At 38.6% G+C, this 24960-nt stretch overlaps 1 protein-coding gene across 2 annotated transcripts in view; it reads right to left on the bottom strand.

Annotated features, from left to right (window-relative positions):
* The window catches only part of EXT2 (exostosin glycosyltransferase 2), a 77173-nt gene that overhangs the window by 13807 nt on the left and 38406 nt on the right, over nt 1-24960 (bottom strand). For both annotated transcript variants that reach the window (XM_065838615.2, XM_071809110.1), the window contains exons 9-10: nt 17780-17969; nt 5686-5852 (exon numbers count right to left, since the gene is read on the bottom strand). In XM_065838615.2, coding sequence (XP_065694687.1) covers nt 5686-5852; nt 17780-17969 — 357 coding nt within the window. The remainder of the gene's footprint in view (nt 1-5685; nt 5853-17779; nt 17970-24960) is intronic.

Below are 24960 nucleotides of genomic sequence, written 5' to 3'. Positions count from 1 at the left end.
ATGAAGCACCTCCCAGGTGAAATGTCAAACAGAATTTCTGACCTGGTAGTTTTTACTAAAAATCTTGTAAAAGACACCAAGAGAACATAACAGTAATTTTGTTTCCAAGTCAAGTTCCCCAAGTGGCACAACCAGCCTGGCTGGAACACCCTCCCGCCTCCCCTCTCCAGTTCTCTCTGCCTCCCTAGGCTCAGCTGCTCCGCGGTGCCACCAGCACAGCTGCCACTGCTCCTTCTCCAGGGACACACAGGACACAGCAGCTCTTGTTTTTCCAGAATATATTTCAGCATGTATGCATCACATTTATCAAATTAAGTCACAGGCAGCTTCAGAAATTGGCTAATTAAAACTATTTTTTTTTTTTTTAGTAAACAGAAAAATAATCAGTGTTTTCAGAGCTACCATGGCAATGCTACAGCTATCTATCACCTATGAACAAAAGTAAACCCAACCAATGAGTATTCCTTCTCGACTCCTAAAGCCCCATCTACGCTTAATTCTCCCCTAGTCCTCAAAGGGATGGCTTGTGTTGGTAGCAAAAAAAAAAAGCAAAATGTAAACACAAAGCCCATTAGAAGAGAAGAGATCCTTCACATGCACACAATTTGCAAAATATCTTAAATGTGAAGAAGAGTTTTGAATGTGACAAGGAGGCACCCACAGAGATGTCTTTTGGTAAGCAGGTTATACTGTTCTTCCAACACAGGAATGCTGAAAAATACACTTTTAACAGTTAAAATGGGTATGGAAGAATTCTTTTAAAGAAGATTCTTCTAAAGAAGAATTCTTTTAAAGAAGATTTATTATGATTTTAGCTTAGTGAAATATGCAATTCATCAGAGCGTTGATTTTTTTTAAAGAATGCCAGAGACAAGAAGCATTGAAAAACAGCTCTGAGACAGAATAAGATCATCTACCAGCAGAAGGCAAAGAGATTCCAACAGAAAACCCACAAACTTAGCAATTCAGCAAACAATATTTTCTATGAACAAAAACATGGACTCATAGCAATAATCCTAATTTAGATTAGTTCTATTATTGCTGTAACAAAAATACTTTGTCTTCATAGGGACAAAGTGCTGCCTAAGTACATAATAAGGAATCTTCATTAACTTTGTACTTGGAAACTGTTATCCCCACTTTTCAGGGTGACAGCAATACAAAGCCATCTGCCCCGAGCCCAGCTGAGATACAGAGGTGGGAACACTGCAGCGTGTGCTTTCAGTCTCGCATTCAAACACGTCAGGAGCAGCCAACAGTTCTGTTTTAAGTTTTTAAGATTATCACAATCTAAATATTCACTCTTTTTCTTGGGTCTCTCTGATTGTCCCTCTGTGAATAACAAAGACAAGTAAGTGGTGGAAAAGATGTCTAGTCCTAACCGTTTTTTTTCCAGTGCCCCAAGTTATACTTGTGATTTCATTGTGTAACTTAACAGAAATACGTTTTTCAAAGTCAGAATGTCATGAGTATTCTTCTGCTACTTTAACAGAGCAGCACACAGGGACTATTTTTCTGCTTGCTCCAATAGATTTATGCAATGTCATAAATCACTGTACCATAATAGTTCACTTTTAACAAGTAAAAAATGTCTGACACTTTGAGTGTTACTATAATTTTTTATGGCTGAAAGTGTACAGAGATCAAAGTTTTCTGGTTTTTTTTAGGCTTGCTCTATACATTCAGACAAGCCTATGACAGAGAGGGTTTTGCCACGTGTTTAAATGTAAAGTCTCAAGGATGTCAGGAGGAGAAAAGAAAATCACCGAATGTCACGTTTCCAGCCCTTTTTATAATCAAAGCACCAGCAGACATACTTCTAAAAGAAAACTTTCTAGTAACATTATATGCTGCTACTGTTCCCTCTGGATTCCCTAGCAAATGAGTCAAGAGCTTGAGAGATACTTTTCTGGTAACACACATAAACAGATAAATAAATTATCACAGGCTGAGGACAATTTAAACATCTGGGAGCCAGCTCAGGCCTGTCAAGCAAGTCACAGACACTCAGGGACAGGAAAGATCAATCTTCAGCCCATGATTTCTATGCCAGTGAGTAGGAACTATATCACCTACCTTCTATATGAGGAAAACTGTGTATTTATAAAATAATCCGCTGTGTTCATGTATTCAAAAACATTTCTATTAATTTATTTTACAGGGGAAAAAAAAAAGCAATCTCAAAATACAAGGATTCAAACTAACCACAGGTTTGTCTCAACTATCTGCTCAATAAGGCATTTTAATTTTCCATGTGGCTGTATAGTAAGCTGAATTCCCAGAATCAAAACAGAATAGGATTTATAATAAAATGTAAAAAAAACTGCAAAAGCCATAGTTTTTAGTCTGCCAGACTAAACAATCTTGTGTCCAAACAGTTTCATTCACACACTGAATATAAGGACTGTTCCTCAGTCCCTGCAACCAATGCATATGGTTCACAGAAGGCAAATAAATTAGCCAGCACTGTCCAACAGCCAGACCTGGGGATGAGGAGTTTAAGTCCCAACGACCACCTAATCACACTGACTACAGGGGAACGCACATCAACTTTTCTCTGCCTCTCTTACCCTTTCCTGCCTAAGTGACCAGACACAATAAATGTGGAGTTACAGATATTCTACACTGAGGATGTTTAAATGAATGCTTCAGACACATGAGCACCACAGTTGTACTTCTCACAACTTCTGTCTGACACAGCTGAGACTCAGCTGCACTTTGAATCTCCGCTTTGAAGCCCTCCAAGCCTGTTTTGCCAGTAGCAGAGATTCATTTGGAACTACTTACATAGGAAACTTGGGTTTTTATAAAACTTTTTTTTATTTACTTTGAGACAGTTAGATGAAAATGACCAGGCTGAGAGATGATGGTAAAGCAGTGGATGTGGTCTATCTTGACTTCAGTAAAGCATTTGACACAGTCTCCCACAGCATCCTTATCGCTAAACTGAGGAAGTGAGGTCTGGACGATCGAGTAGTGAGCTGGACTGTGAACTGGCTGAAGGAAAGAAGCCAGAGAGTTGGGGCAGAGTCTAGTTGGAGGCCTGTATCCAGTGGAGTCCCTCAAGGGTTGGTGCTGGAACCAGCACTATTCAATATATTCATCAATGATTTGGATGAGGGAATAGAGTGCACTGTCAGCAAGTTTGCTGATGACACCAAGCTGGGAGGAGTGCCTGACACGCCAGAAGGCTGTGCTGCCATCCAGCGAGACCTGGACAGGCTGAAGAGTTGGGCAGGGAAAAATTTCATGTAATATAACAAGGGCAAGTGTAGAGTCTTCCATCTGGGCAAGAACAAATCCAGGTTCCAGTATAAGTTGGGGAATGACCTGTTAGAGAGCAGTGTAGGGGAAAGGGACCTGGGGGTCCTGGTGGACAGCACTGGGCCCAAGAAGGCCAATGGCATCCTGGGGTCTATTAGAAGGGGGGTGGTTAGTAGGTCAAGAGAGGTTCTCCTTCCCCTCTACTCTGCCCTGGTGAGACTCCATCTGGAATACTGTGTCCAGTTCTGGGCCCCTCAGTTCAAGAAGGACAGGGAACTGCTGGAGAGAGTCCAGCGCAGGGCAACAAAGATGATGAAGGGAGTGGAGCATCTCCCTTATGAGGAAAGGCTGAGGGAGCTGGGGCTCTTTAGCTTGGAGGAGACTGAGGGGTGACCTTATTAATGTTTATAAATATTTAAAGGGTGAGTGTCACGAGGATAGAGCCAGGCTCTTCTCGGTGACAACCAATGACAGGACAAGGGGCAACGGGTTCAAACTGGAACACAAGAGATTTCTCTTATATATGAGAAGAAACTTCTTCACAGTGAGGGTGACAGAACACAGTAACAGGCTGCCCAGGGAGACTGTGGAGTCTCCTTCTCTGGAGACATTCAAAACCCAACTGGACACCTTCCTGTGTAACCTCATCTAGGTGTTCCTGCTCTGGCAGGGGTATTGGACTGGATGATCTTTTGAGGTCCCTTTCAATCCCTAACATTCTGTGATTCTGTGATCAAACTGCAAATGGAGCCAGAATTTACATGGCACGCACATTATGGATTTGCTCTCTTTCATCCTTTCAGTTCACCCTCAAAACCAATAGTTATAAGCACCAACACAGAAAAGAAGTAAGCCAGCTTGCGGAACTGCCAACACTTGATTGCTCTTCTGGTGCAGTGCTTAAAACAGGGGTGTCAAAGTCACTTTCACCCGGGGCCACAGCAACCTCACACTTGCCTTCAAAAGGCCGAATGTAATTTTAGGCCTGTGTTCTACATTTATGCAGGCCTAAAATTACATTCGGCCCTTTGAAGGCAAGCGTGAGGTTGATGTGGTCCCCAGTGAAAAATGAGTTTAACATCCCTGGTTTAAAGCATTCAGCGCAGACAACAGAGTATAGAGAAGGCATATGCCGCCAGAAAACCCCTTCCTTCAGTTGTCTTCTCTTTATTCCATCTTTCACACTTCATGTACCAAGCCGTTATTCTTAAACTGGCAAGGGAATATTTCCTTTCCGGAGATACACATGATAGATTAAACCTCTGTCTCCACTACTTAACATCTTTGTTATTACATCAGCATACCTACATTACCGCAAGCCATTTCTTGAGTCCAAAAGCTCGTTACTCACTAACAGTCTCTCTCCCTTGTGAGGGAGAGCTGTATTTTACCACATATGTATTCACACTAAACAAATACTTCCAACATCTCTTAAAAAAATATCTTCTTTTGTTAACAACTACACTTAATACTGTTAAAAATGAGACAACTATCACATTTGCTTTCTACCCTCTACAAAAATGGTTTTAATTTTTTCCACTCAATTTAGGTATGAAGCCCAGTGTTGTTTTGCTCTTGATACTGCAGGTACAGGTGCAAATAAATGATTCAAACCTTTCTTAAAATATGATATTACCTTTCCTAATGTTTCTGATTTATTTGGAAATATAGCATGCTTGTCTTAAATACACACATATAACGGTAATGTCAGATTATGAACTGTGTCATACATTCAAATACAAACGGAAGACAAAAATTAACTCATTCAAACCAAAGTTTTGGAAGGAAGACAACGACGTTACTTTAAGTGCACTTTTTAACAAAACTCAAACGCCTATGAAGACTTTCACCTCTTCACACTGCCACGGGTAACTGATTTGGACAAACTTTCTTTGTGTCGCTCACTGCAATGGCAGCTGTTGAAGCTTTGCCATTTCAAGTATATGACACATGCGTCCCCTCCCTGACATTCTTCAGTTCCTCTTTTCATTGCACTCCACCTTACTGCGGCATGTCCTCAAGAGGCCTCCTCTGTTCTCAACACTTAATCTCTGAAACTTGTCTTGTCCATCAAGACACATTAACTTGGATAGCACTTCTGATTTGTCTGAAAACTGTTTGAAACTGTTAAGAACGCAACTGACAGTCTCCAGACTGCCTCCATTACACCAGTTACACAATATTTTCTGGAGTCTCTTGGCGTTACTGTTCCAGTTACTGAAAATTCTCTGTTAGTTGGTAGTTCTTTCCATGAAGTAATGACTATCTGTAAAAAATATTTCAGTCAGCACTGAACTGTTACGGTAAAGAGAGATGCAACAATATGAATCAGCAGACTGTGCAGTGATTCTTCCACTTTATAAACACATGCAATGTTGAAGTGAACAGCCTAAGAGACAGGAAAAAAACCAATTCTCTTACCTCATAGCCAAACTGGAGTTCATCTGAGGTTAGCATAATGATATCATCATCAATAGCCAACACTGCTTCTGTTTCAATCTCATCATAGGGGAAGAAGCGATTACTAAGTTTGTTTTCTGCAGTTCTAACAACTTTCAGGGGAACACGAATCTTTGGCCAGAGGGAATCTAGAGAGAAAAATTAAAAGAAATGGAATTCAATATTATACTTCACTTTTGAACAAGTCTGCACATCTGTTTTTGCTTCTCTTTACTCTCTTCTTCTTCACATCTTAAACAAAAGCTTCTTGATGGCAAATTTACACCTGACTTTTAGTTAGGCAAACATGTATGAATATGAAGGTAATAGACAGAATTCCAGCTACACTTCCCTCTGTTACTCTCTACAGAGAGCTTCACAGACAGCTGTATGGGGGACAACTCGCTCAAAACAGCAGTCTGCAATAATCACATGACAAGAGTCAGCAATACTATGTATTGGTTTAGGACATACAGCAAGAAAAGATACTTGACTCAACTACAACTATTTGAAAGAATTTGAAGCAGCAGTATACAATCACTGACAGTAAGTCTAGGGCCATAAAGAATTTGGAACAGAAAGTTATTATACTTCCCTCAAGTGCTGAGAAAAATGGATTTTATTATATCCATTACAAATTTAGACACACTCACAACGTTAATCACTACTGACAGTTAAGAAGTAGATTCTGCATATGAGTCATTTCTTCCATCTTCAAAGTCTTAAGTGACACTGATAAATTAAGATACATAAATACAAAAGAATTCTACTTGTGCCCTACATCATCCTTACACATAGAACAGAGTCCTGGAGTACATACTAATGAAAATTCACAAGTCAAATGATTCTTTAAATAGTAATGAAAAAAACTGAAGATAGAAAACCCAATTCAATTCACCCTACAACTGGATTTGGTTACCATTCCTTACTATGTGTTTAAAATGTAGCACCCCAAGTGTCACATTATCAGTTTCAGCAGATTTTTGCATTTATTCAAAAATTTTGAAAATCCTATTCTATTCTTACAAAAGTGTAATGGCAGGCATAACTATAGAGCACTAAGATAAAAGAAACACAACTAAGGAATTAATATAAAACATTTATTCTAAATGCACATATTCTACCATATCTGTTTTCTAGCACAAAGCTTAAAAGTAGCCATCATTACAGTACAGTGCATCCCAAAAGCACCAGTTCATCAAAAAGTAGTTTAATTAATATCTTAACAAGTTGCTAAACAAGTACAAATGCGATCTGTTGGTTTCTCCCACCTTTCACAATAAACACACATTTTAATGAAAATTTGAGGGGAAAAAGAACATTGTAAGATGACTCTAAGTACCCTGTGAACAGTAGATAGATGGACACTTGAGCTTTCTTACACTGGTGAAATGGAGGGGATGGCAATAGTATATGTTAAGAAAAATAAGCAAAAATAAATTAAATCAACTACAAAGTGACTGCTCAGAGAATTTGTAAGTTGTTCTCCATGTCAAATGAAAACATATATAAGGATCCACCTTGAGGGAGGTGATCCTTCCCCTCTACTCAGCACTGATGAGGCCACACCTGAAGTACTTTGCCCAATTCTGGGCTCCACAGTACAAGAGACACATGGACATGCTGGAGACAGTACAGCAAAGAGCCACAAAGATGATGAAGGGACTGAAGCATCTCTCCTATTGTTGTCATTACCTCTTAAAAGAATGAATCCTATTGGCAGTTGCTAACCTAAAGATACATAAATCCTTTCAGTTTTAGGTCAGTCTGCTGTTCTAACAAAGATGAGAGTGACTTGCAAAACACCTAACAAGAAACTAAGAGACTACTGACCTTGCGGCTTTAGACATTTTGAAGCCTGCACAATTGTCTTGCTTTAACATACATCTCAAGACTGTTCAGTAAAGTGTCCCTTAGCTGAACATTGCTCATTATATGCTAAAATTATTATGTAGCAAATATGCAAATGTGTCATCAGTTGGCTCTTTAGGGTGTGAATGTATATAATGGCTGCTTTCTGGTGTGCTGGCTTTATTCCAGCATCCAGGCTTGTGCAACTCTGTAATAAACAATATTGGATCACTGTGTGCTAAAATTTGGCTTAATTGTGCACTAGGTGGCAGAACTCCGGTTTTGGGCCAACACTATGAGGAAAGGCTGAAAGAGCTGGGACTGTTTAGCCTGGAGAAGAGAAGGTTCAGAGACAGTCTCATCAATATGTACAAATACCTGAAAGGAAAATATAAAGAAGACAGAGCCAGGCTCTTTTCACTGGTGCCCAGTGACAGGACCACAGGCAACAGGCACAAACTGAAACACGGGAGGTTCCCTCAAAACATCAGGAAACACTTTTTTCTCTGTGAGGGGGACTGAGCACTGGCACAGGCTGCCCAGGGAGGTTGTGGAGTCTCCATGCTTGGAGATAATCAAAGCCATCTGAAGATGGTCTTATGCAACCTGCTCCAGGTGACCCTGCTTGTGCAGGGGGCTTGGACAGGATGATCTCCAGAGGTCCCTTCCAAGCTCAGCCATTCTGTGATACTGTGGCAGGCAGAGTCTATGAGAACTGACACTGGGCCTGAAGCCAGTGAAATTTTCACCAGTGATGAGAAATACATATAAGTTGCCAGTGCAATTTTCAAGTGACACAAAGTCTGGAGACATGAAAAACAGTGAGGACAATAAGGTCCTACAGAGCACTCTGGACTGCTTAGTAAAACTAGGTGCACCTGAACAAAAAACAGACTGACTCAACACAACACGCAGTTAAATACTAGGAACAAGACAATTTCTTCCCTAAAAGCAGCTGCTGAAAAGGACAAAGGGGTCAGAGTAGGTCTTAGTTCTCGTCATGCTGCTGGGGCAAAATGAATTAATGTAATTCTTGTGTATGTAGATGGGTAAGTAGTAAGAAATGGGGTGGGGAGTGGAGGGAAATTTTCCCTGTATGCAGACACAGTCAGATAGATGCTAAAATACTGTTTGATTCTGGTATTTGTATTTTTTAAAGCATGTTAAAACACTGGAAACAGTGAAGAAAGAACCATTTAAGTTATTTGACAGCAGGAGAAAATGCATTATGGTGGAACTTGGAGATCAATCTGCTTAGCTTATTAAAAGAAGGAACAAAAAGTGGATTTGATTAACATGCACAAGTATCTACACAGGAAGTAAAATGCCACATATCTTCAATCAGTTAGAGAAAGATATAACAAAAAGCAATTACTGGAATCCGAAGCCAGGCAAATTCAAAATATAAGGCAGACATTTTAAATAATAACAATGGTTAACCTCTGGAGGAAGTTAACAAGGACAGCAGCTGATTCTGTACATCTTGTCTTTGAAAAAGACTAGGTATTATTATAGAAGATGTGCTCAAGTTAGATAGAAGTCACTGGATTGAAAAGAAAGATGATGTGGTGACTCAGGACTTACAGGTCAACCCAAAGGCTCTTACCGTCCCTTCTGCCTCAAACTCTGTGAACCTATGAACACGTACAAGTAAAACTTGCTCCCAGGAAGGAGTGTCCATGTTCTCATTGCCACTGGGCCTCTCAGATTTAACAGCTCACACTACACCCTCAAATAAAACACAGAGTTGCACATTTCTTAAAGACACCCGAGTCCAAACACTGCTTCACTGGGAAAACAAAGCAGTATTTCCAAACCACAGTAAGTCTTCAACAGCCTGTTTTTCTTTGAGCTCTATTTTAGAAAGATGGATTGGTATGTATGGCTGGCCAAAAGAAAGGAGAAGAAATACAGAATATTTACTGGCAAAATTTGTATTAAGTTTCCTATCCCAAGGCTTTTCCTGCGAGAGTCAAAAGTGACTGTAAAATCTACCTTTACCTGAGTGGTCTTGTAGACCATGGCCTGTATTTGACATGTAGGTAGGTTCCCATCCAGTTTTGCTCACCTCTTTTCCTTACAGTAGAAGGCAAGAGGCATCACCCCAAACACCAATGCACACTTGAGTGGCTTGTGATATTGATTAGCAGTCAGCTGGAAGGATTCAACTGTGCTACTGATGGGCTGCAATGGAAGTCACAATCAGCCAGCAGCTGAGGAGACACAGCAAGTGCCTTGGGGCCACACAAAAGTGTTCAAGAGCAACAGATTACAACTACAGTGCAATGAGCTCATTTTATTCTCAGCATTATAAGGTCTTTGAAATCCCCTGCTTGAGTCATGAAACAATCTGGAACAATGATTCCAGTAGGACACTACTGGAATTCCAAAATTTTCATCTTACTAGTCCTCCTAACCCCAGAAGGCAGTAACACTAAATGACTGAAACTGTTTATTGCAAATTAGTACTCTCAGGTCAACTCCCTGCTTTCTTACTGGTTTACCATACCACATGCAAGTATCCCTATTTATAAGATAGTTACAGGTACCTCACAAAGACACATACCATGGCTTCATAAAGACTGCAGATCGCTTAACATTTGCAAGCTACTTAAAGACCTTAGGCTAACTGCCTAGGATTATCCAATTATAATCCCAGTGTTAGTATAAAATAATTTTAGGCAGCATGCTAGATCCCCAAAAGACTCTACTGTCACAAGTGTTTCAGTAGCAATCAGAATTGCCATAGATATCTATGCATTTGTAAATTTGTATTGATCAGTATCAACAAATCTTACATTTTATACATGTTGAGTACTTATTTATTTGGGCTTTATTTTCTTCCATGTCTGCTACACATTAAAAAAAAAAAAAAAGACAACCAAAGTGCAACAAATATCTTATTTCAGTACAGGAATACACTAAAACAAAAGTTGGAACTGAAAAGTCACTAGGATTGAAGAATAATAATTCAGAAAAGCAAGGCTTTTTCCAAGTATTCTAAATTAGCCCTGCTGCAGGAACTTCAAAAGAAATATGTAGTCAATCAAAAAAGACAACAGCTACTTCAGAATTCAAGGTTTTAGAATTCATCAGGAAAGCTAAAACAGTCTATTTTAAAGGATCATGAGAGTCTGCCACTTCTGTAATACCACAGTTTGAATTAACAGATACTGTAATTTTATGAGAAACCTCAGCACTACCAAAACTTATTTGGGGGAAATTCTCAGTTTAGCAGACTCTACTACAACCAAGGTAAAAGCACATGCTTCAATCTCACAGTAGGAGGGCACTGCATCATTTAACAGAGTATGACAAAGATGAAATGAGCCAAAGACAAGAAGGCAGATGAAGGCTCACAAGACAGAAGGAGAACTTTTAACCACACAAAGGTAAAAATCTGTGTCTGGACTGGGAATTATTCTTACATCTTTTAAAACCAGGGAGGACTTTCTGTGATGCAGCAGAAGACAGAGGTAAAACATGAAAATAAAGCCTTCTGGAGGGTATAAAAGCCTATGTATATACAAAGTCTGAAAATAATTACATGCACCTCCTATCGCACATTGTACTGAAACAACTGCAAGAGAAGAGTGTTTGAGTGACACACTTGCTCTTTGGCAAGAAGATTCAGGGCATTCTTGGCACTGCCCACAGAAAACAGCACATGGTCTTCTAAACACAAAATCAGCAGTTTCCCAGCTTTTCCAAATGCAGCTCTCACTTCAATGGGCTTACAATCCCCACCAACCACACAGATAGCTGTATTTCAGGTCAGGCCACAATCCTACCATTATTCCTGCAAGTGCACATCTCACAGCAGATTTTTCAAGCATGATGACTTCCACAAACTGCAGGATTGAAGCCCTGTAATTACATTCCCATTTAAAACACTCATATACAGAAGAGCAGCAAGAAACCACATCTTAGAAATATGCATTTCTCAGCTACAATTCGCAGTGGATTACATGAAAGACATGAGAAAGAGGCGACCCCATTATAACCCAAAGGAATACCCTCTCACACCAAAAAAGCCTCTCACTTTCCACACCTTCCTAGGCTTGCCATCAGATGTTTGTAACAAAAAGGTAAGTAACATACGCTTGCAAAATGCTTATATATGAGAAAGAATTCTTAGTCTGAAATCCAGCCCTACTTCTCAGCTCTAAATTAACTGTTGAATCATACATAAAAGAGTTCTCACTAAAAATACTAGAGTAATATTTCTATGGAGTGTATTATCTCTTTTCAAAGAGAAACCACACCATCATGTTGTTAAATAGCACCATTCTCTGTATCCTTGCTTCTGAGAAACAGGCAAGTTAATAGCATCTGAAGGGGTCCTGTAGCAACAGATGCATTATTATCTATCTAGTCAGCACACAGAAGTGTATTTACATGGGAAATTACTTGCTCTAATTATTCACCATTCACTTCCAGTTTCAGCATTTCAACCTAGGGAAAGTGAGAATCAATACAGCTGCTGTACAGAGCTAACCAGTATTCTTGGGACACCCATTCTAAGTAGTAATAAGATCAAAAATAGCAAGTGATACTTGAATGCAGATGGTTTGTTGAATTTGCAATTGGAAGCAGAAGGTGAAGATCATGAGCAGGAGCTGGAAATACAGTGTACACTCTTGATGGCAAGAACTGGATGCTTGCCAGTTTTATGAGCAATATGACAAATTAAAAAAAAATCCACTTATTGGCTAAAATAATGGCATTCCAATGGTTCATACAAAGACTCTCACACTAACATGCTTCTCCTGTTTTACTTCCTCAGTACTAACAGCTAGGAATATCTCATGACTGCTGATAACCTGGCACAAGAGTATCAATTCATAATAAGTTCAGACTTCTATGGAGCACACTTGGAACTGTAAAAATGAAAAACCTTTCTAGAAGTTGTGGAAGATAGATTAAGATCAATTAAAAAACTGGCAGAAAACATCTCTAAACATGCTCCTCTGTATGTACCTGCAGTTGCACAGAATCGCATACACCACACTCAACTCTCATACCTGATCTTTTATAAAATCCTTTATTTGCTGCTCATTCTAATTGGTCTGTAGTGGTCTGTGTGAATTTAAGTAACTGAACACGGATGATGGAAGCCTAACAAGTACTTTTTCAGTCTCGAAGACTGAATGGCAGAACTTAACTGGAATCTGAAGCTTCAGAAACAACATCATCAATCCTGTTACATCTACTACCAGAATTACTTCAACAATGGCTGACTGAAAATGTCTGTCCAGGCATTTCAACTGCTTCAACTTAGATCTACTTGTTCAAAACAGGCGCTTTCTGCTTATATTACAATGTTTCTTGGTCTACAGTAATGCACAGAACTCCTCTTATACAGAACAAAATAGAATACTGTTTTCTATGACATTATTTAGAGCCTAGTTTTGTTAAGCTGGGTTTGTTAAGATAAGTTCCTAGACCTCCTTAGGAAAAAAAGATTGCAAAATGTTCGTAAGATGATTCATGTAAGACTAAAATCATCATTAATTAGTCCTCTAGTAAATAAACGAAAATGGCATTTAATCCATCATTAAGACACCAAATTAATTCAAAACCTAAAGAGAAGTTAAAAAAAAAACATTCCTACCAGTGCTATTAAAAGCACAATATGTAAAAAAAAGAAACCTGCCACTGAAGATTTTTTTTTAAGTTAATACTTTCTTAAGATACAGTAATCCATAGGACACTCAGGTTCCTTATTCCCAGTGTTTTATAGCAACGTTGTCCACTAATAGCACCAAATTGAAAAAAGGTGATTATTGCAGTAATACCCATAAGCATTATAGTCTGTATCTTATTCTGAATTTAGCAGCAACACAGCTCCAAGGAACAGATACAACTACAGAGAAAGTACACATTCTTTAAAATACACTTTTCATTTTTATAAAACTGAACCTAAAAAGGAATCAAGCTACCACACGCTTCTCGCTTGTTGCATATTTACTAACAGTAGTGCATTTACAAATCTTTATGCCATTTTTGCGGTAGACAAAATGTTTTCTTCAAGTGACTGAAACATGATAAAATGTCAGTGGAAATTTCTATCACAGACTATGTTCCTGAATTTCAGAACCACCAATTTATACAACTACAAATGACAGAGCAAAAGTACTTGGCTGATGGAGAAAATGAAAAAACATCCTGTCTACACAAATATTCCCAGCAGTAGACACTTGGACCACAATGTTTATTTTAATGGATGCAGAGTGAGTGAGAAAAAAAATTGTGGTTTTCTTTCCCTACAATGTTTCAAAGCTTCTAATCTTTGTATTAATATTATACATGCAGTCACGTGCCTGCTGATATTACTGCTGGGTTGACAGGCTCCTTGCATACCCTGTACGGCTGAGACTATGTGCAAAACTCAGCCAAAGACACAGAGCAGAGATCACATCCCCTAAATCTATAGAGCACTTGAGATCAGCAAGACTATTCTATAAAGCTTTAAGGTTCCAGATTAAAATCATCATCATATGTGGTATTTTCTCTCTGCTATTTCACATATGAGATCAAACATTTTTACCATCATAAGCATTGTGAAAGCTTCAAAACGTGTGCACAAGATATCTGTGTTGCTCACAGATTTATGTGTTGTAGTGCCCTAGCTATAAGAACTGTCTGCCCAAGAAAAATAATTGAAATATTGCATTTTTTAGTTCTCATTAATTTTTGTTTATTTCTCAAGAATCTTATGAGATAGCCTGTGTGTCCTCTACTGTGTTCAGGTACCAGTGTGGCAAAACAAGTAGGAACTCGGAGCAGACAAGTAACTAAAGATCAGTTATTTAAACTGGTACTTGTCACCTTGTGTTTCCTGCATACTCAATGAAGGAAAAAAGGGTATTTCTGGAGGGATTATTTAGTTCACACTAAAATGAATACCTAATGCAGGTTAGATTGAGGTGCTTGTTTCTTTTCGACGACTAAAGGAAATGCAGAGTGATGAGCTCAGACTTGCACAAGCAGCTTGCAAACATTTTAAGTTACAATAGTGGTCCTTGCAAACTCATAAGACAAAGGGAAAAATACTCCTTAAATTGCTACTGATCTCTAGCCCATATACATGTAGCTACTTTTTCAACAACTTTATATTTTTGTACATTATATAGCTGAAAATTTTCCAGTCAGGTGTTCATTTAATCAGTTGCCCTCTTAGCTGTTTATTTATTATCAGGCAATGTGCCAAAAAACTGTTGGTTGTATCAGGGCTGCATCTGTCTTGACAGATCTAGACTGTCAAGGAGTTTATTGTCCATGCACCTTGCACACCCTCCACATCTGTCACCATTCTGCAGCACACCAGCCCAGCGACAGCCTCTCACCGTCACTGAGTGATGCTCAGCAGCACTGGTGGCACAGTGACCACCATTCAGTCCTGTCACTCATCTGACAAAAACCACCATTAGGTCATTTTCAGGTCATGTTCACAAATATCTTTTCACTCAAACTTTACCAAATGCTGAGGACAAGCAAAAAAGGAGTATTATCTTATGGAATGTTACATTTGATGAGGGGTGCAGCATCTCAAATTTTGTACAATATTTAGAATAGAATATTTCATTTTTACTCTGTTTTCCTCCTAAGTCCTGAGTTTGCTGAGTTCATTAAACAAAAACATTATCACAAGTACATAAGCATTCATTAAAATAAAACAAAAAACAAAAACACCTCCCCCACCCCCCCCAAAAAAAAAAAAAAAAACCAACAACATTAATTTGAGAGTTTGCATGTACTTCAAAACTTTCCATTTCTAGGGAGAGATTCCCTGTGTTTCCAATACATATTGCTTCAAGGACATCATCATTTTCAATTATAATATTTTTCTGGCATCGGCAGAGGAAAGAAAGGAGCAGCCACATGTCATATTTGTGTGGCATTACGGCAGCTACATCTCAGGAGACCTAAATCAAGTTCTCCATTTACCATACATAACCACTAAGGAAGACAACTTGGATGTCCTTGACCCAGCCCTCCCACTTACACATGCAAAACAAAACAAACACACAAAGGGTTGCAACAACAAAAGCCAAGATGTGCTTCTGTACAGAAACGTGTTCCTTACATGGACAGGGCTGGGAAATCCAGCACTTGATGCTCTATGAGGTTAAGCACCTCAGCTTCACTATAACCAATTAAAAGTGAATAGCCATAGAAGTACAGATCCTACTGTAGGGTAATAAACCAGACTTTATCAGTGACAGTGGTGCACATTACAAACTTCAAACTCATTCCTTGCTCTAATCCATCAGAAACTTCCTGGCTTTAACAGGCTATAAACAGCAGAAGCTTTGAAGTCCAAGGATTAGGATCACTAATAGACAGACTGAATGAGAGACTGGCTGAAGAGCCAAGTGGAATGCCCTGCATGGGTCTGGAATAAAACAAGTTAATTTAATCAAACTGACCTCTCTTTAGCCGAGAGATTACAATGGTTATGGCAGTAATAAAGGCACAAGGGACACTAGAAACAAATAGTTATTTGTTTCAATGCAAAACTGCCTGTGCTTTCAACTGCAGTTCAACTGCTTTTAAATCCACAATGTTATGCTCTTCAAGTAAAAGATTTTAGGTTTGTTTTAAAAAACACCTAGTTTATGACTTAGTGGCAATCGAGGCAGAAAAAAAATTAAACACACTTCATTTTTCAAGAATTTTAAATGCAAGATTAATAGAATGATTTAACAAAAAAACATCGTTCTAATGATTTATTTGCTTTGACTCTCCTATATCTCAGACCCCCTCAAGGGAAATGTGGAAGCAAATCATTTGGGTTTAATCGATTTGAATTCAGTGCTCACATAACTAAATAGAACACTAAGCAATTCAGCTTTTAGAAAAAACTTATTGGTGCAAAAATTTCAGTTATCACCAATTTATATGCAACACTTCTTACTCTAAAGGACTGCAAAACATTTAATAAACCCACTAAAGGTATTTAGTACAGCAGTGTTACAGAATACTTTTTAAAGCCAACAATAAAACTACTCTGCTTTAAGCTGGAGGAATTTGCCAAAATGGCAAATGAGCCAAGTGAACGATAGCAGTAGCTTGGCTCTGAGAAGCTGTTAGAAGATGGTTAATCGAGACAAGTGGTCAGGGATTAATTTGCACATTGCATCTTTCCACTATAAAGAATAGCTAACTTCGAAGAGTGGAAAAGGACAGCAGCTGAGGCCTGTGAAGAGAGAATTACAAAGCAAAGAGTCTTAAAGACATGCTTCATTCACTACAGAAGAATCCACAAGGTTCTGTACCACCAAAAATAGCAATTTTTTGAACTCATATTTCTAGAAGGCAACATTTATTCTTCCACAAAATCACCATGTTTTCAGATGAGAATGACACATACGTATGCACAGCATACAGGAAACAAACTCGTTTACAGCTACTGCCGCTACAGTATTTAATCAAGAATATGAAGAGGAGGCTTTACTTGCCCAGAATAATGCTCAGGATTTTAGTATTTGTGTTTGGAACTTGGAAGAAGCTCATCCTAGGAAGCAATAAGTATGGAAATAAAATGAGCAGTGTTGGAGTGGCTGCCTGGCACTGGAGAGGATTACACAGGCACTTGGTCTTGTTTTACTGGGCTAGTATTTTCACAAGATAGTCTAGTGGTGTGGGACCTTCTTTTCAGACACTCAAAATGTCCAAATTTTTCATTTAATCAGTTAGAATATTTACTTGTTTTATAGCTCAAACAGCTTCAAACTACTTTGCTGCTTTGAACCTCATTTGTCCTAGAAAACAGTCTAGTAGAAGCAGTGTTCAATGCAATATGAGAGTGTCTATAGAGAAATAAAACCAAGCACTGATGAATCAAAGATGGGTCTCTCCTTACCACTCCCCAAAATAAAGTACAGAAATGCTGCTGTAACTATTGTATCTGCTACCTTTGATTCAGAATTTAGCAGCAAAACAACTGGTATGCTTCGCTTTTTTCTTTTAATCTACTTTGGCTTTTCTCATTTCGCTTTCAAAAACATTGCCACAAAAAAAAAAAAAACCACCAGCCCCACAAACAAACAAAAAAACATCATAAAAAAGCCCCTCTGAAATTTATTATTTTGAAGTAGCCATGAAATAGTTTTCAAAGACATATTAATGAATTAGAAAAGAGGTCATTCTGTAACAGATGCAAGTAGGCATGCTATCCTCAGTTATATCTTCCTTCACCACACCTACCACGAGGTATTACCTTCTGGTGGATTCTTATTCTGGTTGTTCCAGACAACTAACAGTTTGGACAGACTCGGCACTTTAGACACCTCTGTGATGACTCGGAAAAGGCTCTCCACCCGGTCATAGGTCAGGACTATGGCTGTGAAACCTTGGGACTGAGGTGGGATCAGTGGCAGGAAGAGTGGGTTGCTCACGCTGCTCCATTTCTGTGAAAGAAAACAAGAAAAAAGGAAAACAATTCAATTAAAGTGAATTCTCAAAGTAGGGAGTAATTATTACAGCAGTGAGTAATTAACCTAGTCAGGTTCAAATCAAGCAGGCTGACTCTCCAATACTGGCAAAACTGGACTCCAGTAACTTCTCAAAAACTTTATTCCAGTCTCTTTCTTAAATAACTTTTGCCTCGCTGCAACATTGCAAACAAGAGGGGTTTTAGGTAAAAAATAAAGTGGAAAAGCCAGATAGATTTGTAGAGAAGGAAAACCATGGTGAATTTTGAACCCAGCTAGCATGACTCAATTCTCATTTACTAGTCATTGTTTCGAGACATTTATATTGATAGTCAGGACTCAACAAATACAGAGAAACCAGCAGTAAAACTTCAGAAGTGAAAAAGAGTTAACAACAAAACCAAAGCAGCAAAAACATAAACCTGACATAAAATGTGTACCCAAGCAAAAAAAAAAAAGGTAAAAGCGGGCACTAAAAGGAATAATGTACTAGTTTCCACAAAACTGTGTTGGTTCTATGGTAGAAATAGCACCTATTGCATTAAAAAAAAAAAAAAAAAAAAAAAAGGCATGAGATGCAAATATGAACTTCAGAGAGTTATCTGCTCCTTGTGAGTTTTAACTAGGGCATCTCTTTTGAGACTTTAAAGGTCCTACTTTGATACACTGCCAGAATAAGGAAGCCAGCTCAGCTGGCAAAAGGCAAGACAGACAACTAAATTCTCACTGACTGTGCCAACCTCCTTTGGAGCCAACAACGCAGGGGAGAAAGCAGAGAAGGGACCATTCAACAGGACTGAAAGCGCCGGCATTTCAGTCCCAACTTTTCCATTCCAGGTAATGTTCTGAGCAGGGTCGGACAGAGAAGCAAAGGGAAAAACAAGACATTTTGGGATGAAGTGAAAACGGGAGTTGGGAAAGCAGAAACAGAGTGATGCTGTTTTGCAGGAAAGTCTTGAATCCTAGCCTGTAAAAACTAGGAACACTCTGAAGAGGTTAGTAACTGCCAGCTGTTTACAGAACTACTGTGAGAATCTCCAGCTAAACTCATACCACGAGCCTGTTTGTATCAGGAGGAAAGTAAGTTTTGCAGACTCAAAGTTATCATCTCATATTTGCTATTTTCCTTTTATTGATTTAGTCTTTGGGTTACTTTATACACCAATCACCCTCCTCGTGTTTAGTGGTTAGACACCTCTTACTAGAATAATTTATAGGATGAGGTGAATAGAGAGCCTGTTTACTAAAAGAGAACATAACATTTTGACCATTTTGGTAAAGGAAAAAAAAAAAAGATATATTATTTCCTTCTACAAACACATCAACACCGAAAAGGGAATAAATATGTGAGGTGAAAAAGGGACACTTGAAGTTAAGCACAGCACTGGCACACTGTTTTATCCAGGATAGTCTAAGGGTATGTTCCAGGCAGGAATCTGTCAGCAGGAGTAATACTCTTCAGTAGACTTCCTGAAATAGTTGGAAAGAGGGACTAGTCTTCAGCTACACGTACTTTATCAAGTCCAGTACAACTTAAACTGTTTGTGAGGTTTCTAATGGGAAGCATAAAGTTCTAGTTTTTATCCAACAGGAGTAATAGGATAATGTAGAAATAGTAACAGCATAATATGGAACTTCGGTTCATGGAAGGGATATAGCTGCTATAGCAGAGGACTACACATTCAGAAAATATATATCTATTACTTCAGCAACTGATATGTGCAGAGATAAATCTGCTTTCAGATTACTCCATTTTCTAAAATTAAAGCTTTTATACATACTTCTGCTAATTTTACAAGAAGACCAGTACTAGACTGAGACAGTCCTCTGATTTTGCTCCAGCTTCAATAATTCCTACAGCAAATCACAATCTAAGTGTTATCAGAGCACAATCCATCTCATTAAAGCTTCACAGACTCATTTCCACACAATCCCCACCCCAAAACTGTTATTACCCAAATGACCCTTGTAATAATGTCGAGCAGCTTCTTAAAACAACTTTCAGAAACCTCTTCACGTTAACACTTGAAGCAGAGGTTTAACATCATACTCAGCAGAGTGCCAATAAAACCTTACGTTTCTGCCCCAAAAGAAAAAAATAACAGAGTAACCTATGGGCAACGCTGTATTTAGTACTTACAGGTGAGTACTGCCGCCTAAATGAATGGCTCCCACTTGAAGTTTATCTAGCAACCTTTTCTCTCTGCTCACAGCATTTCCTAACAAATTACTTGTTATAATATTCTCAGAAAACGATTATTCCTTTCCTACCATCTACAACTATTTTAGGCACATGACTTAAATTCCAACTTTTACTGCTTTCAGAAAGGCACGAAAATTCTCCCTCGCTGGTTGTAACTTAGGAAAAACAAGGCATCTTTTGGGGTGTTTCTGCTCATGCATCTACTAAAGGATGATGGAGGGAGGGAAAAGCCTGTAGACACTCACTAACGGATGGGAGAACCAAGCCTCTCATTTGAGAAAAACATTTGAAAAAGGCAATTAAGCATCTCTCAAGTGCCATTAAGAGCCAACCCCCTGCTGCCTGCCTGAAGAGTGTGTCTACAGTCTGAGACCTATTGACCCCACTTTCTGCAGGAAATCGGGCAAATTCAAGCCTCCATAATTTGCTAAAGTCTTCCAGATTTCTGCTTGGGAAAAGCAAACCATACAGGCAATTAATTCAACAGCAACCTAATTAAATCTCCATTATGGCAGCAAAGCATGAAATGGATAATGACATAAGGATGGGTTCTCCCAGTCACTGCTCAAGAAACCAAGTGATGAAGGAATATTTGCTCCAGTCCCATCTTTATTAACATTCTTGATGGAAATTCACAGGAACTTTCACTCTCAGAAAGAAGAGCAAACAGCAGCACTAGACTGATCATCCATTAGCTTTCTTTGACAAAGTGGTGACACTTCAGCTGCGGATAAGAGAACCCTTTGCTCTTGCCCTCCAGCTAATACCATTAGAGAAGGCAGGATAATTAATCTAAGATTAATAGGCAGTTTGCTGTGAATCATTTTTATGTGCAAAAAGGATCAAGTTCAAATGCCAGTTTCCTAAGAGTAATCTCATGTCACTTAAGTCTTGAAGTCTCAGTTGTCTGACAGCTCTTTGCAGCTCACATGAGAAGTCAAAGTAGTGAGACCTGAATGACAGTGAGAACTCAGGGCTAGCCTGACGCTGGGGAGAAAAGAGAATTCAGGAATCGGCACGTGAACAGGAAAGGATTCAGACTGCTGCAGTTGTCCTGTGCATGCTTTCCACAAGGGTGCATGTGTAATAATGTCTTAGAAATAAGACACTTTGCTATACATATATCACATATTGCTCTCCTCTTGGTTATTAAAACCAACTTTATTCTATTTTAGAAAAAGTTAATACATTAAGGATAATTTATCAAGGGAGCTGGATTCTCATTATGTGGAACACTTAAGACAGGGCTTGATGTGGAGTTTTCAGGTACAAGTTAGCAGAGAAGTTTTAAACAGACTATTCTTCACAGGATACAGAAGTGAGATAGATGGGAGCTTCACGGCATCAATGAACACAACTGACCTGAGAACTGGCCAATCATTATAAACGCTACAGAGCATGGAAGGTACTGGAAAAATATCAGACATAACTAAGACAGGGTCCTACTCCAAAACTTCTCATTTGGGTGTACACTAAGTACCACTGAAAGAGACTTGAAGACACAGCAGACACACTACAAACTGCATCCCAGAATGATCTCCAGGAAACAAGGCTGTGTAAGATGTTCCATATCATAGAAGCGAGCAAAAAAAAATCCCAGCTTTCATTCAGTGGGAAAACTCAGCAACAGCACTTCAGAAGAATAACATTTCACTGCTCCCCTGAAGACGACCATGGACTTTCCTCCCTGTCTATTTTACTTCCAACAACTAGACTCAGTGCTTTTTCTAACAATCATATTAGTGAAAACACATTGTTGGAACAACAACAACCCACTGACTTTTAAAAGCACAGAGGTAAGAACAACAGTGTGTTGAACTTAAAACAGTAGCTAAGCAGTTCTTCTACACATCCAAGCTAAGCAGGGATGTATATCCCCTTCCTCTGCGGGTAAGGCTTTTTCAGCTGGGTTGTTCTGAATATTAACCTAACCTCAATGTGGTTTCAATTATGAATTACCAGACCAAAAAAAGCCTTGATTTATTCTATTTTGCTCCAATTATTCATGATAAGTTTCTATTGAATACTTTGAGAAAGTATTTCATCATGCTTCCCATCCTCAAGTGGTCATAGGGCAAAAGCAAAGGAATTAACCCTCTCTGCTTCTCCAGCGCCGGCCACAGCGCTCACATTCTGCAGAATCACAAGCCAAGCTGCAGTGGCCAGCATTCCATGTTTCCATTAATATTATAAACCGTCCTCAAAAACATTTTAGCCACAGGACAAACAGGAGTTTCTACCTATTCCTTCTTGAGTGATGAAATCTGATACTGCCATGAATCATGAATTTTGATTGCCAAAATACATCATGTAACTAAGTTATTCAGCACGTTCTTTTTTTTAGCCACTTAAATCTAATCAGCTGTCCGAGCCCTTCTGGCAGAATCTATCGGCTGAACACATTCTTAGACAAAAAAACTCAGCTTCAGGCTCATCTCTTCAACTCTTTAATTTCAGTAACTTGTCAAAGAAATTAATTTGCAGTGAGGAGACTTATCAAGAACTGAGTTCATATTTACAGGTGCCACAATATTTACACTTTTTTAATCCTTCCATCAATTTTATTGCCATTCTTTTGTAAGAATAATAGTAATAATATTATAACCTTAAAAAGAACATTCAAATAATTGGAAAGAGAACCAGGAAAAAGATTCATATTTTCCTCCGTGTGGTTTTTTTTTTCCTTCCCCTGCTGTAAGTCAACATAGCAGCTCCTGACCCAAAACACTCTGGATATGACATAATCTGAATTGGGAAAATGGAGGTTACCATACCTTTCATGCTCCCAAAGCCAGAAAGGACAGGCAGCATTGAAAAGCTGACTTGTGGAATCCAAAGCAAAAAGGTCCTATATTTTTTCTTTTTTTAAGTTAATGATGCCCATTACATAAAATATAGCTGCACAGTTATGAAGGCACAGGAGGCATCAGGCAGTGCAACAAACAAGGTTAGAACAATAGCAATGAAAGCCTTGCCTTTGGCCAGCAAAGCTGTACAGTTTCTTTGGGTGCATCTCAAAACCAGCTTTGCTAAGATTAAAAATGTGTCTCTCACTTGTATGTTTAGGTATCTACTTCCAAGCTAAAGACAAAGCAAAAATCTCATAGAGAAAATAAAATCTAACAGTATTAAATGGTTAGATCTAGTCTTAAGAACTAAAATGTCATTCAAGCGAAATACATGAAATTCAGTTTCCGATTCTGTCAACCAAAGCCAAAAATTTGTTGTTCATGCCTCAAAGGATATAATTTACAATGGAAATAAACCTACACACAAGATACTAGCCACACAGCATATAACTGTGAAGCTAGCTACCACTGCGTGCGAGAAGAATCCTTATCTCTGGGCAGATAAGCTAAATAACCAACTGTTAAATCATGTTACGTGCGTGCACACCAACCAATATTTATAGCTGAATACATGTGGTATACTCTACTTGTCTGTAATATCAACACTGGAAAAGCATAACCATAAACTGAAATTTATTTAGCATAAAAAATAATATCTATATTCCAACACAGTAAATAAAGCAAAATTTCACCCAGCTGATTCGAACCATCACACAGGGTGGCTGTAAACACAGCAGGAACAGAAATTTATGCTGTTCAATGGAAAAAAATACCAGCTGTGCATTGCCCAAAAAAGTGCTAACTTGTTCACATTTACAGGTAAATAAAAAAGTGTATGCTGATACTTGTTTAATGCTTTAAAGACGATGAATGGTACTAGGATGGAAGTACTGTTACAACAGTGGCATTATCTGGAGACTGAGGGTTGTAAAATACTAGTCAAAGAGCTTAGAAATAGTTTAATTGTTTAACAAGTGTCAATTGCCTGCTAATTGGCAGAAGCCCATGAAGTATTCTATAACTGAACATCCTACTTAGGCTTCATTAAATGAAAGGCACTTTTACACTAAGTTAATTTGGCTATTTTAGTTTAAACCAAATGACAGTGCTGTTTTCTGCCTCACTGGGAGAAATGAAATCTGGTATGTTTATTGTTCGGCATAGTGATATTCTCAAGTGATTATTAAACTATGGTCTGTATCATCCAAGGTCAAAGCTCAAAAGCAGCCCCTGACAAAAAAAAAAAAAACACACCTCTAATGTTTTATAGCTCTACATATAAACAGGCTTGAAAGAATTTCAACCAAAGCAACTACAGAAATCTGGAAAAAGCCCTGTCTCACTCATTTTTCAGAAACCCATGTACATGTTAGCAAGGTATAAGGCAGAGTAAGAGGAGAATTTAAATAACTAAAAAGCACAAGTGAGAAAGCAATTTATGTCTATTAGAGTATAACAAAGTCTTTAATTGAAGATACCATCAAACCCAGGTCATTAGTTCGACTCCAGCCCAAACTGGTAGCCATGGGAATGCACACTGTCAAAGTGGTCATTTTCTGGCTTACTTGAACGTAACTGATTGTCTCTGCCTAATGGGTAATGGCTGGGCCAAGAAACACAAAAGGCATTAAACTCTCATGCCTGCAGCAAAAGACTGTCTGAGACATAAAGGACTCAAGAGGTCCAGGAATTGCTTTCAGGCACCAAAAATACCATTTGCCCCTCTTCATTAAAAGGAAGAAATATCTTGAAGTGCATTTTTATTGGAAGTACTATACCATAACATACTAGCATGTTATATCATCCTATTCTTCCAGTTCCTCAACGGGATAATGGATGAGTAGGAAAATAATCCATTTTATAAAGTAATTTTTTTCTTTGGAAAAAGCCAAGAGTTTTCAGTCAACCCACACAA

This window comes from Patagioenas fasciata, chromosome 5, assembly GCF_037038585.1.
Source record: "Patagioenas fasciata isolate bPatFas1 chromosome 5, bPatFas1.hap1, whole genome shotgun sequence".
Classification (NCBI taxonomy): Eukaryota; Metazoa; Chordata; class Aves; order Columbiformes; family Columbidae; genus Patagioenas; species Patagioenas fasciata.
This window is presented reverse-complemented; position numbering and strand designations above follow the sequence as displayed.